The sequence below is a fragment of the Olea europaea genome, chromosome 14 (assembly GCF_002742605.1).
Source record: "Olea europaea var. sylvestris chromosome 14, O_europaea_v1, whole genome shotgun sequence".
Lineage (NCBI taxonomy): Eukaryota > Viridiplantae > Streptophyta > Magnoliopsida > Lamiales > Oleaceae > Olea > Olea europaea.
The window spans coordinates 4,391,330-4,407,708 of record NC_036250.1 but is presented as its reverse complement, the minus strand read 5'-3'; the positions used below and the strand labels follow the sequence as shown (position 1 = coordinate 4,407,708).

At 33.7% G+C, this 16,379-nt stretch overlaps 3 protein-coding genes across 4 annotated transcripts; 1 reads left to right on the top strand and 2 right to left on the bottom strand.

The window, feature by feature from the left end:
• Nucleotides 1-232: 232 nt before the first annotated feature.
• On the top strand, nucleotides 233-2,004 carry LOC111408851 (uncharacterized hydrolase YugF-like). Its single transcript, XM_023038661.1, has 4 exons — nucleotides 233-1,235; nucleotides 1,363-1,455; nucleotides 1,536-1,603; nucleotides 1,683-2,004. The coding sequence occupies exons 1-4, from the start codon at nucleotides 609-611 to the stop codon at nucleotides 1,834-1,836; spliced, it is 942 nt and encodes a 313-aa protein (XP_022894429.1). The 5' UTR covers nucleotides 233-608; the 3' UTR covers nucleotides 1,837-2,004.
• Nucleotides 2,005-2,188: 184 nt separating this feature from the next.
• LOC111408852 (14-3-3 protein 7) lies at nucleotides 2,189-5,801 on the bottom strand. The gene is made up of 7 exons (XM_023038663.1): nucleotides 5,587-5,801; nucleotides 4,427-4,733; nucleotides 3,849-3,936; nucleotides 3,540-3,649; nucleotides 3,042-3,190; nucleotides 2,687-2,721; nucleotides 2,189-2,379 (listed from the first exon to the last, which is right to left on the bottom strand). Exons 1-7 carry the CDS (start codon nucleotides 5,651-5,653, stop codon nucleotides 2,374-2,376), a joined length of 762 nt encoding a protein of 253 aa, XP_022894431.1. The 5' UTR covers nucleotides 5,654-5,801; the 3' UTR covers nucleotides 2,189-2,373.
• A 4,631-nt stretch (nucleotides 5,802-10,432) lies between these two features.
• On the bottom strand, nucleotides 10,433-14,343 carry LOC111408850 (5'-adenylylsulfate reductase-like 4). 2 transcript variants are annotated; one of them, XM_023038659.1, is made up of 4 exons: nucleotides 13,942-14,338; nucleotides 11,833-12,020; nucleotides 11,630-11,754; nucleotides 10,433-11,155 (listed from the first exon to the last, which is right to left on the bottom strand). In XM_023038659.1, exons 1-4 carry the CDS (start codon nucleotides 14,143-14,145, stop codon nucleotides 10,794-10,796), a joined length of 879 nt encoding a protein of 292 aa, XP_022894427.1. In that variant the 5' UTR covers nucleotides 14,146-14,338; the 3' UTR covers nucleotides 10,433-10,793. The 2 variants fall into 2 exon arrangements, with proteins under 2 accessions (XP_022894427.1, XP_022894428.1); XM_023038660.1 differs by lacking the exon at nucleotides 10,433-11,155 and adding an exon at nucleotides 11,281-11,389 and having other exon boundaries at nucleotides 13,942-14,343.
• Between the last annotated feature and the right edge of the window lie 2,036 nt (nucleotides 14,344-16,379).

Genomic DNA, 16,379 nt, shown 5'->3' with positions numbered 1-16,379 from the left:
ATAAATATGGGGATTATAAAGAGTAAAGCCGTAAAGGAATACTATTCAACTAATTGAGGATGAATTCCCGCACACCCAAAAATGGATGACACGTGTCATGAAAAACCCACACAATTTGTGGCTTCGACCTTTCCAGAAAATCATATTCCATCACTACATAGGTCACCATAAATAACCTGCTTTGATTCTTCTTCATTTAGTTCCCATTTCCTAATTTGGTTTCTATTTTTCATTTTCTTTTATTCTGAATAATCTATCTTCGCAAAGAGAAGATTCAAACAATATCCAGAAGCAAGCCAAGTTGTACTATTTGTAGTCAATAAGAACTTCCTCATATGTCGATTCAAAGTAAAGAAAATAAATAGTAATTGAATATGAACAAAAAGTTGAGGTCAATAAAGAAAACGCACCATGATTCTAACGTGTCAGAATTATTATTCTATTTAAGAATGACACCTCATGTGACCCATCCCTGCCATACAAACAAGAAACAAAAGCCAATCTTTAAACAGTTTAATTTCGATTTGGGACCTCTCTTTCTGGTGTCTGTAATTGTGTAAAACTGTAAAGAATCGGTGTTAGCGTTAGCGTTAGTGTTAGCGTTAGTTATGTCTAAATGTTTCAGCTTAACTGCATCAAGAAACTGGTGCCTCAGATCCGGATTCAGCAGTTTGGGCCTCCGATCGACTCTCACTGACCTGGGTGATGGTACTGTAATGCACTGCTGGGTGCCCAAGTTCCCAAAACCGACCCGACAGGATCTGGTGCTGATACACGGGTTCGGGGCCAACGCTCTGTGGCAATGGTACGACACGGTCCGGTTCCTGGCACCTCACTTCAACGTCTACGTCCCGGACCTGGTATTCTTCGGAGAATCATTCACGACTCGGACGGAAAGGACCGAGTCGTTCCAGGCTCAGTGTGTTAAGCGAGTTATGGATGCCAACTCTGTAGGGAAGAAGATGATTGTGGTGGGGTTGAGTTATGGTGGGTTTGTGGCGTACAGTATGGCTGCGCAGTTTAAAGATTGTGTGGAGAAGGTGGTGGTAATGTGTGCTGGGGTGTGCTTGGAGGAGAATGATTTGAAGATGGGGTTGTTTCCGGTGGCGGACGTGGAGGACGCCGCCAAAATCCTGCTGCCGCAGACGGCGGAGAAAATGAGGGAATTGGTTGCTTTAACTTTTGTGAAGCCGCCTAAGGGAATACCCTCTTGTTTGCTTAACGACTTCATTGACGTAAGTACCCTATTCGTCATTTTCTTGAATATTCAGTTTTTTCATCTTTTTCTTATCAAATCAGCCTCGAATTAATAGTTTTTGGTAGCCATTTTTAACTAACTTGGTTCTTGTCGTCTCAAATTAGGAAATGTGTATGCAATATGTTGAGGAGAAGAAAGAGTTGCTCCGTGCAATTCCGAAAGACAGAAAACTTTCAGACCTTCCAAAGATCACTCAGGTACATTTTATCTATATATGAAGGTTCAAGTATCGCCATATTATCAAGAAGATGATGAAAAATTGTGTTCATAATTGCAGCCAACACTAGTAATCTGGGGAGATCAAGATCGGATTTTTCCTTTAGAACTTGCTTACAGATTGAAAAGGTAAATTTAGTTGGATTCAACAGATTCTAAGTTCACTTAAAAGTGGCTTCATTAACTCTGTTTCTAAATTTGGTTGCAGGCATTTGGGAGAAAATGCAGAGCTAGTAGTGATCAAGAACACAGGCCATGCTTTCATTCATGAGAAAGCCAAGGAATGCCATAAGCATTTGAAAAATTTCCTACTAAATTCAAAACCTATGAATCCAACCGCAAATCACCAAAACCACAAATGATTTACCAGAACCAGTTGATTTTCTAAACCCTGATATTAAAAACATTTTTCTTGCCTCCCAAATCGTGCCCCGCCCGCAGCAGGGAATGTTGTAGAATGTAATTTTTTTTCATAATTGTATTATTAATATTTATGTAAAGCCAAGATGAATATATTTTTTTTCTCCTCATTTTCAGTATTTCTGTTGTTGCTGCATACTTTCCAAATAAAACCGACAATTTTCTAACAAATTATGTTTGAAATATTAAGGTTGCTCATTCATTAACTAACTGTCTTATCCAATACATTGTTAATTCAATAGATTCACAATAATAAGAAAAACAAAAGGTCATCGGTCAACAGAAAGAGCAAAGGAAAATGAAGAGGGGAGGAGGGATTAAGATTTCAACATTAATCTGTTTTCATTCAAAATGGAAAGACAATGACAGTTCAAGATGTTCTTCAACAAGAAAATAAATAATACAGAACATGTATTTCATTTAAAATAACAGCAATTTTTGCATGCTAGCACGTCAATCATTTCGCGTTACATCACCAGCTAGCTCTGCAAAGTTCCAGTAACAGAAGCAAGTGATATTATGCAATGGAAACTCGAATTTAAATTATTAGGAAAAAAATTCTAATGGCTGAAGTAACAGCTAGTAAACTTTACTTTTAGTAAAAGCTGCTATCTTGAAAAGGAAGTCGAAAATTTCAACACTCAAATACTTGACACAATAGATGGTTTGATCCATATTATTGAGTCATGGTGCATCTTATTAGTCAAAACATAGGATTCATAATTTATTGTGAAACGAGTAACTTTTGTTATAAACTGGGGGAAGAACAGAATTACAGTCGTAAAATCTTACCTCCCCTTGAGCATCATCTCCCTTGGATTGCTCACCTGCCAAACGAAAGTTATGAATTCTTATCAGTTCAATTTTCCATTCAGTAAAAAAGAAGTGGTAAATTGTAGAAGAAGTAATTGCTCCCATCTATATTAGAGACTCAAGCCTTGCATGGGTCTTTTATCTAAAGTTTATTTATTAAATAGCCAGAGTAAAATCGAAACTTTTCCAAGTATTTTTCAATTTATTCAGGAACCTAGACAAATTCAAAAACATGGGAATTTCCAACATAATTTAACATTTATTTCTGGGAACCATTTGGGGAATGGAGAAAAAGATTGAAAATTGACTGAGAAGAAAGTGAACCGCAACGTACCTCCCTCTTCTGGAAGATCTGATGTCCATAATGTAAGATTATCTCTAAGAAGTTGCATGATGAGAGTGCTGTCTTTGTAGGATTCTTCATTGAGGCTATCAAGTTCCGCAATTGCTTCGTCAAAAGCTTGTTTGGCAAGATGGCAAGCCCTATCACAGCATGATAATTCCCAATAAAGAATAACACAATCATTAGCATGTTTGATATGAAGGACTGTATAATATTGGACATCAATAAGACGAATACGATGTAGCTAAAAGCTTGAGACTTATACTATTCTGTCGTTTCTAATACTATTTACCAAACATACACTATAATTTACATGACACAAAAATAGCATTAAACTTCAATCTTAGGTGGCGAAAATTTCTGAAAGTTTGGTTCCTCTGAAGTTGATTGATGTGTCAAATGTAACACAAAGTTTCTTATTATGTACATGAGCAGAAAAGTATATGCATGTCCATTTTTAATAGAGAGAGAGAGAGAGATTTAACAAACCTCTCAGGCGAATTCAAGATCTCATAGTAGAAGACAGAAAAGTTTAGAGCCAGACCAAGTCTGATGGGATGAGTAGGGGGAAGATCTGTGGATGCAGCGCTGGTGGCAGCCTGCAATATAGAAGATCAATTTCAGAAAATTTTAGGGTTCGTCATAAATGGACAAGAAAGATAACACTTCTATAAATTCCAACCATCAGATTTTGGCTTAATGTTAAGAAGAACATAAACATGAGAGACGACACAAAATGTGCAAGACAGAAGAAGAGCTATAGCAAAGGAAGTTACAACTCGATAAAAGAAAAAAAACCTCATATGCCTTGAGTGACTGGTCAGCTGCTTCTTTGCGATCATCTCCTGTTTTGAACTCACCTAAATAACGATAATAGTCTCCCTTCCTAGAGGAAAATTTAATTGAATATAATTAAATGATGCTGGTGATCTCCCTTTCTGGACACAGACTCAAATTTAAAAAGTAAAAATAAAAGTTTGCAATTTATGCTGCAAGTTAAATATGGTAAAAGTGACCAACAAAAAATATAAATTTGATTAAAACTAGAAAAAATCGCATTAAAAGCAATTTAAAGTCTATTGATGTAAGCAACAAGTCAAATATTAATGAAATGTGTGGAAGAAGATGATGCCATATATAATTCCTCTCTTATAAAATAGTTTATTTTACGCAGCAAAGACACAGCCACAAAATAAGCCGTTCACAGATAATCACATGGAAAGAAGAATGAGAAAGCATGGTGTTTAACTCATATAGCCCCACCAAACATCATAATTTTGACAAACATATCATGTCGTTAGGAGAACAAATACCTTTCAAACATTATATGCATATAGAAAGAGAGAGAGAGAAATTTGATAATAAAAAGAACTCACATCTTGTGATAGAAAACAGTCGACTCTCCAGTTGAGGAAGATGGAAGGAGGTGCTCGTCAATTACTGATAATATGTCATTGCATATCTTAGTGAGCTCATCTTCAACCCTCTGTCTGTAACTCTTTATCCTCTTTACATTCTGTTCGTGCCCCTTGCTCTCCTCTTTTTGCTCAATAGAAGACAGAATCCGCCATGACGCCCTTCTTGCCCCAATGACATTCTTATAACCGACTGACACCAAATTCCTCTCCTCAACAGTCAGTTCTACATCCAATTTTGCAACATTTTTCATTGCTTCAACCATTTCTGCAAAAACAAAATTTGGGAAAAGACGTAGACATCAGGGGACACAGGACTCCTATATATGTCAAGTTCCAAATAATCACAAAGTACAAAGATTTAACTATGGATTTACGGAAGCATTCAAGCAACTACTTAAAGTCTTAAATTGATTAAATTAGTAGCATTTATCGATCATCGCAAAACCAAATCCCTCACTTTGGACGGTCCTTCAACCTCTAACTTAACAAAACCCGGAAATTTTAGAACCAAACAAGCTACAACAGCACTCCGTCAAAATCATCTTAAAACCTGCAGATCTATTCTTCCTCTACTAGAGGATGATAGTTAACGGTGTCACCAAAGACTGAAATGAACTACTCAATTGTAACCCACAAAATCTAGCGTATCTTTATATTCACACAAGATTTATAGAGTCAATTGGATATAATTTGAAAGAGCAATAAATCAGAATCCAATTAACTCAAATAAATTACATAGTTCAATACCAAAAAGACAAGATATAGTCAATGCATTCCACCTGCACTAAAAAAAATAGAAAATTAAATAAAAATAGAAAATTGTTACTCATAATCATGCAGAATTAAGAATGTGTAGATCGCAAATTACTCTACTACCAGTCAATAAACAAAGAAAAATTCATCAAGAATCCAAGAAAAAACACAATAATTCACCAAATAAACAATCAAGTAAACAAGAGCCCCAAAACTTCTCAACTTTTTGTCGAAACACAAAAATTATACCAACCCGATAATACAAACACAAACAAAAACAAACCCAGAACTTAATTTCAGAACAAGAATATCACAATACACCCAAAATATGAAGATCTCTTCTTTTCCTTATTCAATATATATACCATCATATCTCTCAGCTTGCTCTGCAAGCCTAGCCAAGTAAACTAGCTGCTCTCTCTCCTTCTCCATTTCACTGTCTTCCCTTCTGTGTGAGTGATGAGTCTGACTATATGGTAAGGATGAAGATGATCCTTCCCCCTTTCTTCACCCTTTTTTTTTTCTCTCTAAAAATGAAGACTTTTTGTTTTTGCGGCTTTTGGTTACTGTTTTTATTTTGCCCTTTTAGTGGGCACGATGGACGGTTAAACTTTAAAATCTGCCTTGAATTGTGCGAAGACAAACTCGGTGAAATCAGAACCGTTGAATTCTTAGTTCAGAAGAGAATAACCGTTGGATGGAGTTTGGCAGAATGTGAGATTTAACCAAAAAGCTGTCTGTCGGTCACATGACTAGGATCACAGTCACAGTTGCTCACTTTTCAAATTCGCATTATGGAAATATTGCATATTGGTCCTCAATCTTTAGAATATATATTGGATTAAGACAAAAACAATAATTTTTAGTTTACAAATAAGAACAAAATATTGGGTAAGTAGCATGAAACGTTCTTACTTTTCACTGTTTTGTGCAACACGCATAATTACACATTTGATTGTGCAAAGCGTCACTCCGTTCATTTCCATCCAACTTTTTCTAGTGTGTTTGATTGATTTTATTTTTCATGAAAAAAATCATTTTTCTATCCAAATTCCAATTTTCGGAGTGTTTGATTGACAATTTTTTCGATGAAAAATATTTTTCAATTTTTGGTCACGTAATCATATTTTTCTAAAAAATAAGGAAAATATTTTCTCTTGGATTGGCGATGTTTATTTTTCAAGTAATTCACTCCCTCTTTCTCTCTCTCATCTATCTATTATCTTTCATTTATCCATCAATAAAAAATGGACAAATATTATTTATTAGGTCAACACTAAATCAATCAAACATATTTATTTAACAATTTCCATACAAATAAGTTCTAGACAATTGAATTGACTATAATTTATTTTCTATCCATATAAACTCCATACTCGAAATCAAACGCACCATAAGTATTTAACAATTATTAATTTTTATTTTTTTTTCAAAATGAAAGGGTATTATTGTCTTAATACATTCCACCCCTTTCTTCTCTTCCAAAGGGTATTATCAGCAAGAGCGCTGTAACAAGGAAAGGAAAGGGATTTCATAAGTGCGTGGGCATTGATGTTGCTGCAAGCAAAGATAATTTTTTGTGATTGTTGAGGGGGGAACCCCATGTTTTGTTTATAGAGGAAAAGCAGCAGATCTGGATCCAATAACACCTGGATTTTTCTATAAATATTCTATTTGGATTGATTGTTAAGAGAATATGGCTTATTTTGGTTTGATTTACTTTCGGATTATTTGTTTCTACTGTCAATCGATGTACAGGTAGGTTTTTGGCATTTTGCTTGTACAATGAAACGTGTATTTGTTCATTTCTTTTACAAATCATATGAAGTTTTCTTGGGGTGAGGTGTATCTATTTTCAGAAATTGTTCTTTTTCATTTTATTCTACAAAAATTGATTGAGGGAAGTTTGTACCATAAGAAGTAAAATGAATGTTATTACTTTCCAACTGCAAGAGCCCCATCTATAAGACGATGATATTCTATTAATCAAATGGACCAAAAGCCACTTCCATTTCCGTAACTTTCAAATAGAGTTCATGGTGGAGCTGCTACTTCATCAATTCACGCCTTCCATTTTCAATTGCACCATGCTCAAGATTGCGTGTTTTATGATGGATATGAGCCCAGTTCTTGTTGTAGGAATTGGGTGCTCGCTTTCTCAGAGCCTACTACTGAAGCAGAAGTTAACTCTATTTTCCACATTTTAAGGTGACATTTGATAATCCTCTTGCTTCTTCGCCAATCTCTAGAAGAAGATTTCTTTTCTGAAACATTCAGGAGAAATGCTGGTCCCACTTGAAGTATAAAGACCAACCAGATTGTCACTCTGCAGCTGCAAAACTCACTGGCTTTTGCTTTTTGATAAAAAAAAAAAAAAAGGGTTAAACCCCAATCTTGAAGGTTCCCACGGTCCCACCCTTAGAACATCGTGAGAGAGTTAAATCGGGAGATGAGTCCCAACAGACCATGGAAGAAGAGATTGCCCATACACTGATACCCACAAAGAGTCAAATTTCATATCTTGGAATTAAACCCTCACATTGCAACTGTCAGTAAAGTTGAGACTACTTCACTCTTATTCTTTATGCCGTTGGAATATGTCTCGGGGGCACTCACCGGCTTTTGCTGATTATACCTTGTGGAGAGAAGGGCAAAAAATGTATCAAGACGATAATACCCTTTCATTTTGAAAAATAAAAATAAAATATTGACTACACTGTTCACTTAACGGAAAAGTTGGATGAAATGACGTATCGTGCAATCAAAGCGTAATTAATGGTGAAAATGTCAAAAAAATGAAAGATAAAAACGTTTTGCACAACGACTGTCAAAGATATGGATGTTTTACGTATTTACCCTAAAATATTAAATTTAAGAGAGTGATTTTGGTGTGAAAGAAACAACATATATGGTTGGCTCAAAGTTGAAATGGCATGTTTGATGGTTCATTATATCATTTATATTTATATGGCAAAATCATTAAATATAACATTTCCCATGCAAACCATTTATCATCTCTTTTAGCGGGATAAAATCAATTGGGAAATCGAGGACGAAGATCCTAATACTATACCAATTAGTTTTGAAAAGTTTTAATGTCAATTTTAATACAACCATGGTTGTTGTAAAATTCAGAGGGTGTTTGACACTCATTTTATTGGAAAAATGAATTTTAAAATAGTAGATTGATGATAAATGTGTGAAAGAAAAATAGAGAAATTTTTTTTATTTACGTGTAATATTATTTTAATGAAAAATGTGTGATTTAAAGAAAAAAGAGAAAAATATTTTGATAAAAATGGAAATCAAATCAATACGGTCATTAGAAGAAGGATTATTTGGACTTGGCCATACCAAACATTGACAATGATAAGGAAAACTTTAGTTTTATTGGAATTATCAAAGATTTTTCATTTAGCAAAACAAAAAAAAATGAAAATTTATTTCGATATGATTAATATTAGACATATGCTGGTAACAAAAGATAGAATTATGTAGTATGAGGAATACATTACACTACTTACAATTAGGTAAGAGGGTTTTCAATTGATTCTTTCCCATTGTTGGTCAAGTAACAAAAATTTTGCATTTTTCCGGTACATCATTATGGATTGGGATCATATTACTACATAATCAACTTAAACAAGTATAAATTAGAGTCAAAACAATCATCAATTAAATCGGGAGATGAGTCCCAACAGACCATGGAAGAAGAGATTGCTCATACACTGGTACCCACAAAGAGTCAAATTTCATATCTTGGAATTAAACCCTCACATTGCAACTGTCAGTAAAGTTGAGACTACTTCACTCTTATCCTTTATGCCGCTGGAATATGTCTCGAGGGCACTCACCGGCTTTTGCTGATTATACCTTGTGGAGAGAAGGGCAAAAAATGTATCAAGACGATAATACCCTTTCATTTTGAAAAATAAAAATAAAATATTGACTACACTGTTCACTTAACGGAAAAGTTGGATGAAATGACGTATCGTGCAATCAAAGCGTAATTAATGGTGAAAATGTCAAAAAAATGAAAGATAAAAACGTTTTGCACAACGACTGTCAAAGATATGGATGTTTTACGTATTTACCCTAAAATATTAAATTTAAGAGAGTGATTTTGGTGTGAAAGAAACAACATATATGGTTGGCTCAAAGTTGAAATGGCATGTTTGATGGTTCATTATATCATTTATATTTATATGGCAAAATCATTAAATATAACATTTCCCATGCAAACCATTTATCATCTCTTTTAGCGGGATAAAATCAATTGGGAAATCGAGGACGAAGATCCTAATACTATACCAATTAGTTTTGAAAAGTTTTAATGTCAATTTTAATACAACCATGGTTGTTGTAAAATTCAGAGGGTGTTTGACACTCATTTTATTGGAAAAATGAATTTTAAAATAGTAGATTGATGATAAATGTGTGAAAGAAAAATAGAGAAATTTTTTTTATTTACGTGTAATATTATTTTAATGAAAAATGTGTGATTTAAAGAAAAAAGAGAAAAATATTTTGATAAAAATGGAAATCAAATCAATACGGTCATTAGAAGAAGGATTATTTGGACTTGGCCATACCAAACATTGACAATGATAAGGAAAACTTTAGTTTTATTGGAATTATCAAAGATTTTTCATTTAGCAAAACAAAAAAAAATGAAAATTTATTTCGATATGATTAATATTAGACATATACTGGTAACAAAAGATAGAATTATGTAGTATGAGGAATACATTACACTACTTACAATTAGGTAAGAGGGTTTTCAATTGATTCTTTCCCATTGTTGGTCAAGTAACAAAAATTTTGCATTTTTCCGGTACATCATTATGGATTGGGATCATATTACTACATAATCAACTTAAACAAGTATAAATTAGAGTCAAAACAATCATCAATAATCATTTTCTTCACCTTTTGTCCAAGATTTGGTTGAAAAGCAAAGTCCCACTTGGCACATTGGTTCGAAGTGGTTGTCAATTGCCTGCTACATAATTATGATAGCGTATGATTCGTAATACTGGATAAAATTACATGTACATCAAATAAATTCAATAATCTTTATCGGAGAAAAATAAAATTTTAATTGAACAATTTCGACCAAACCTTTCGGTTTTGGGATTGATGAGGAATTAACCACCATATAACACATTAATAAGGGAAAAAAATAAATAAATAAAAATAAAGAACAACACGAGAATGAACTTGAGCTGTACATAGATTTAAACCCACTGTTACTTTCGGTTTTCGGATGGTCAAAACAAATTCTAATCTAAATTACATTGAAATTGAGCTAATTATTACAATGGCAATTCATAGAGCATTCTTTGCCAAATCTTAAGATATGGGCAGCAAGAAATTCCAAAAGAATAAACTCTGACCAACATTTGGTGATGCTGCCGTAACCTTACATACATATAGTTGAAGTAGCTGCTATCATGTTCCAGGGAGCCAAAATGGAAACAAAACAATGTTAGTTGGCAGAACTTACTGACAAATCACGGCTTGAGCTTGCATCACGAAATGAAACAGAAGCTAAAGACTTGGATGCCCATACTTAGGCGTTCTTAGCTCCTTCGTGCAAATTGCTTTTCTTGCAAGGCTCTTCTAGGGAATTGTACAACGGAATTGCTCGGTTGAGGTACATCACGGGATGCTTCCACAAACTCCTCAATTTTACAACACACCTCCTCCAAGATAATTGAGTACATCCTTGCACAGATGGGAAGAAGAAATAGACTAATCTCAAAATCACAAATAGAATGGCCAGGGCCAGACACGTCTCCTGCTGAAGCAAATTTACAGGGAATCTAGCCCAAGGAAATGGACAAATTTCCTTGTCACTTTTGTGCTCCTCTTGATATAGAGAGCATCCAATCTTGTCCAAACACACTCCATCAACTGATGCCATCTTCGTGCCTGAATAGGGAAATAGTTCCTTAAATGAAAATGAAAGACATTTCAATGAATCATGTGCTGAATAAACATGGCTTGCTTCTTTGTGGGGACCTTCCTTCTCTGTTTCCCTTTCACTACTTTTCAGGTGGGAGAGATGAATGAAAGTTTATTCAGGGAAATTGGAAACCACAAAACTTCAAGGAGCTAAATCTATATTGCTATGAATTGCCATGGATAAATCATCAAGTGGAATAACTGCAAAGTAAGAGCAACCTGTGCAGTGTTTACTTTCTAGTTACAGCAAGAACTGCCTAAGGCATTAACTTCATTTCCTATTTAATATAAGATCGTCAATTTACGTTGAAGAGCTAGTTGCGTTAACCTTAAAGATTAATAGTAAAGAAGACAAGAAAAATAATTAAGTAAATTATGTCAAATTGCACTAATTGATTTTTCAAGAATATGAAGATAAGTGATAGAACGTAGAAGTCTTACCAGTAACATTGCTATAGAAGGAGATAAGAGAATCAAGGGTTCGAGAACCATGATACCGCACGCGCATGGTGGAGTTCAAGAGAAACAAAGTAGGTAACCCAAGAACTCCATACTTTGATAAGATGCTGAAAATATATGAAGATATTAATCAAAAATTAGCAATGTCATAATATGTATAAAGTAAGAATTGTTGATGTCCAGACCTTGGCCTAACAGCTGATTCTTCAATAGCAAAATGAGGAATAGAAGGAAAAAGGGATGACAAGGCGGAGAAGCTTGGCCTAAATGTCCCAGAGAAAGGACACCATGATGCATAAAAGAGAAGAGCAACATAATCATTTGTATTTTTGTGAACCACGTGCAGTGCCTTCTGCAATGTGACCTCATCCCCCTTCACCAACGAAAAATTATCATTACCAAAACTCTCCAAAAACAAGATGAGAAGGCAGTCAACAAGCAAACCATGTTTCCAAATACAGATAAAAAAATTGGTAGTCTCCATCACCATCACATAATGGAGAAAAATGAAAGGGAGAAGAACATTTGATAACCAAAAACCATAAATTGATAATTATGCCAAGTTGGTACATCTTTATGTGCGATTCCCTTGGGACTCGACATAGTAAATAGCTTGTCTTTTAGGGAGCTCAAATCATCCCATTCCATGGCCTAGAAACACCCCAGATGGTGTAAGTTCAGCTCATTAGTTATTCATAAATCACTGCATAGCTAGAGAAGACAAACGCTTTGGAAGCCTAGGACAAAAACTATAGGGCATCCTACATCAATTTAAAAAACCTTCTGGTCCAAACAAATTTGTCAAGGGTAGTTAATAATGTGTTGACAGAGCTTGCTGTGTTAACTTGTGCTTTTAATAATAAGTATGGAGTATTTTGGTAATTACATATAAGTTGAAATGTGGTCCAGATGGTGACAAATCAGTCTTATAATGGCCACTTAGTTTCCAGGTAATCAATTAGGTTAACACTATAGATGAACAATAGAATTTGACCTGTTCATGTTCTGAAACTTGGACCAAGGTCGCTTAACCTACAAATACTCTAGGTCTCCAAGTCTCATATTTTGATACACCATACACGAGCGCTGCACCACATGGAGAAAATGAATGAAGATATATGATGCGTTCATCTCAGTTTCAGATCAGCTCATACTTTTTCTACGTCTCATCAGCTCATACTTTTTCTACGTCTCTTCTTAATCCTATTTTATATCTACATCTCAGCAACACATCTGAAACCTTTATCTTCACCTCCAAATACTTCACTCTCTATTACAAAATACAGCCCTTCTTTCTATCTCTGTACATCATTATAGTTCACTTCAGACCTTAAAGCCTTGCTGTCAACAGTCAAATGCTTTTGTTTCTTCACAAAATTTGCAATGAACTCTTCTTCCCATCCCTTTCTTTAGCCTAACTATTTTCGAAGCAACCCACCACTAATACAAACTCAGTGGCATTGCATCAGTCACTATTACACTCATGCCATAGTTCAGAGCTATAATTTAACTTAAAGATTATCATATCAAGTTTTAATATGTTTCACAATTATATTATGACTAAGATATAAGTCTTAGAAGGATTAGTCCTTTCTTAAACCAGTAGAAATACAAGTTAATTAAGTAAATAAGTTGATTTATACAAATCAATGGTATTCTCAAAGACAATAGAAGTTCCATGTTTTGTAAGGAGCAATGAGCCTATGGTGGATAAAGAAAGGCCCGTAGTTCTTGTTAGAACAGCGTGGGCACAAGGTTGGCATGAGAATGGAGGTGCAGTAGACAGGGGTAGCTGGTGAAGGCTAAAGCCGGGACAATGTATGTAGCTCTAGCTAACCAAAAACCTTCAAAAAATTCGAACTTTTTGTTCTGGATAATAGACATGTTATATATTCCCTGCCAGTCTAAGCAACAAAAACTATGCTGTCGGTACATACCATAAATTATAATAAAATAAAAATTATGATAAAAGCTGAAATGGATAACATAAATCTTAATTTTTAAATGTTTATAACCACATATTCAAGCGTGAATTATTGTAAATCATACTGTTTCATACAGCACAAACACAAAAGTTAATCATACTGTTTCATACAGCACAAACATACCAGTCAAGACCACTGACAATTCAAAATCCATCTACCAAAAAAATAAAAAAAAAATCCCCAATTTCTAATTAACTGAAAGCAAGACGAGAAAATCCAGCAAAACAAATAGCTCAAAAAATAATAAAAGAAATAAATAAATAAAAAGTCTGCATAGGAAAACGTATAAATAACTAATTAATAGGGTACCTCAATTACACCAGCGGTATAAAAAGATCGGATCCCACTGACTGAACAGGTGGAATCATGGAACCCCAAGATGGAGTCTTTGAAGGATTCTAAGGGGCAAACTGGTGGTGATGAAGCCGTAACGAGGTCGGCGCACGTTAGCTTCCCCAAAAGAAGAAAAAGAGCCAACCCAGCACTATAATGAATTCTCCATAAAATGGCCATTTCGTAATTGAATAAACGGGGTTTCTAATTAACGAATTCAAAACATGGGTATCCGCCAAAAGAAACCCTAAATTATACAGGAAAAAAGGATGTGAAGAAGTGAGGAAGGAGCCCAGCGCACGTTAACATAAGAAGCTCAGATTAGACAATTCTCTTCCTTGAGATTTTTTATTTTCATTTATTTTTACCTTAGCATTTTAAGGAGCAGGGGCTTTTATATGCAGGCCGGGCCGTTTGATTACACCTTCCTCTTCAGACAACTTATAAGTTAAAATTAGGATCTTTGAAAAAATCATATGAAAATTTTTTTGAAAGCAAAAAATATGAGTTAATTGTTCCAATAGTCACTGAATTTAGATCAATATCTTAGATTGTTCACTAAAATTTAAAATATTCGGTGGCCACTAAACTTAAATCCATGTCTTCGATTACCCATTAAATTTTAAAATATCAAGTTTCGTCACTCAAATTTTTGAAAAATATTGTACATTATTCACTAGCATAATTTTCATCTCAAATCTCTAGCGGAATTGATAACATGGCTAATAAAATGCACACATGGCGTCCCGTCACATTGTTAAACTTTGAAATGATCGAATTTTGGCCACTAAATTTTGAAAAATATTTTTAATTACTCACTGAATATTTAGTTAATCGAATTTTGGCCACTGAACTTAAAAAACGTAGAACTTTGGCCACTAAACTTTAAAAAACGTCTTCCATTGCTCGTTATAAATTTGGATTTCTAAAATTGGGTATTGGTTTGGGCAGAGGTTTAAGGTTTTGGAACATAATAAATATGCAATTAAACGTGTTAATTAATTAAAAGGGTATTATTCTATTTCTTTAATTTTGCAGGGCAGTAAGTATAATTTTCACTTTTTCTTCCTTCTGATATTTTGGGCTCAGTATTGATGGAGACTAGGCCCACCTGAAACGTAATAGTGGAAATTAAATTAGGGTGAACGCGGTTCGATTTGAATTATTTGAGGCAAATTTTCAAACCAAATTATTTAAAGCGGTTTGACATTTTTTCAAACCACTTCAATTTTTAAACTAAACCAATCCAAACCATTTCTTCGGTTTGATTCGATTAAAAACCATGGTTTAATATTGATAAAATTAAATATATATCGAATAAGTTAAATCATAAATATTAGCATAAAATTTCATATTAAAATATAAATTTTATTATTAAAAAATTACACATCAAAGTTACATAATTATAATCATTATAATGCAACAACATGATATAAAAAATTCAACTTCATAGTCGATATTAATGGTGTCAATCTGCAATTGTAATATACAATTCATTCTCTTCATAAATATAAAAATATAGTACATGAATTCATTTATTATAGTCAAATGATATAAAATAAATAATAAAAAATGAATTAAAAATCGGATACAATAATACCTAGCTGCTGTGACTTTTTGTAAATCATTCAGTGCTTTTACTCCATCCAAATATTAATGGATTACTTTAAGGAAGCCCGACAATTATTAGAATAAAACGACATAAGTACCAATAAAAACATAGAAAAATTACCAAATAAATTAAAAGAATTTGGACTATTTGACTTGAATTTAGGCCAAATTTGAGAAAATTATTAGTAGAATGAAATGAAATGTGTAAGTTTGAATTAAAATCTATATTTAATTGTCTACTCAATTGTAATGGAAAATTGATGAATATAGTTTAGTAGCAATTGTTCAACACTTTACTCAATTTGTGGATTTTACATTCACAGTTGTGATGACTAATGAGTATTTGTATATGATTTAATTAATTAATTGAGATGTGCAATTGTCGAATTGAGTTTAATTGAATTATGTCTAATATGGGTGTATCTTTTTAATTGAAATGTGTTATGTTTTAATTGGGTTAAATAGAATTTAGACTAATTTATTTTCAAAAAGTTTTTTTTGATAAATAGTTTGGCGATTTAAAACGGTTTGCAAATATTGAAACTTAAACCAAACCACTTGGTTTGGTTTGATTCAAAATCAAAACGTTGACGAATCCATGTGGAACTAATTTGCGATTTGACAATTTCGTTGTTCAGCCCCATAATTAATATTCAAATATTACTTTTGAACTCTTTTTTCATCATAAATACTTTATTTTCACAGTAAAATCAAAAGGCCGAAATTACAATCAATTGATACGATAGCCAATTTCACTCCCTCAAACAAGCCCTTGTAATTAATTCCCCACGTTGATAACCCCT

Bases quoted from the DNA above. Each gene is read 5' to 3' on its own strand.
- LOC111408851 (XM_023038661.1), top strand. From the start codon at position 609: ATGTCTAAATGTTTCAGCTTAACTGCATCAAGAAACTGGTGCCTCAGA. The intron at 1,236-1,362 runs GTAAGTACCCTA...GTCTCAAATTAG, and splicing joins TGCTTAACGACTTCATTGAC to GAAATGTGTATGCAATATGT. The intron at 1,456-1,535 runs GTACATTTTATC...TCATAATTGCAG, and splicing joins ACCTTCCAAAGATCACTCAG to CCAACACTAGTAATCTGGGG.
- LOC111408852 (XM_023038663.1), bottom strand. From the start codon at position 5,653: ATGGAGAAGGAGAGAGAGCAGCTAGTTTACTTGGCTAGGCTTGCAGAG. The intron at 3,937-4,426 runs GTGAGTTCTTTT...ATTTTCCTCTAG, and splicing joins ACTGTTTTCTATCACAAGAT to GAAGGGAGACTATTATCGTT. The intron at 2,722-3,041 runs GTACGTTGCGGT...TTCGTTTGGCAG, and splicing joins AGATCTTCCAGAAGAGGGAG to GTGAGCAATCCAAGGGAGAT.
- LOC111408850 (XM_023038659.1), bottom strand. From the start codon at position 14,145: ATGGCCATTTTATGGAGAATTCATTATAGTGCTGGGTTGGCTCTTTTT. The intron at 12,021-13,941 runs GTACCCTATTAA...TCGTTGGTGAAG, and splicing joins ATACCGCTGGTGTAATTGAG to GGGGATGAGGTCACATTGCA. The intron at 11,755-11,832 runs GTCTGGACATCA...ATATATTTTCAG, and splicing joins GAATCAGCTGTTAGGCCAAG to CATCTTATCAAAGTATGGAG.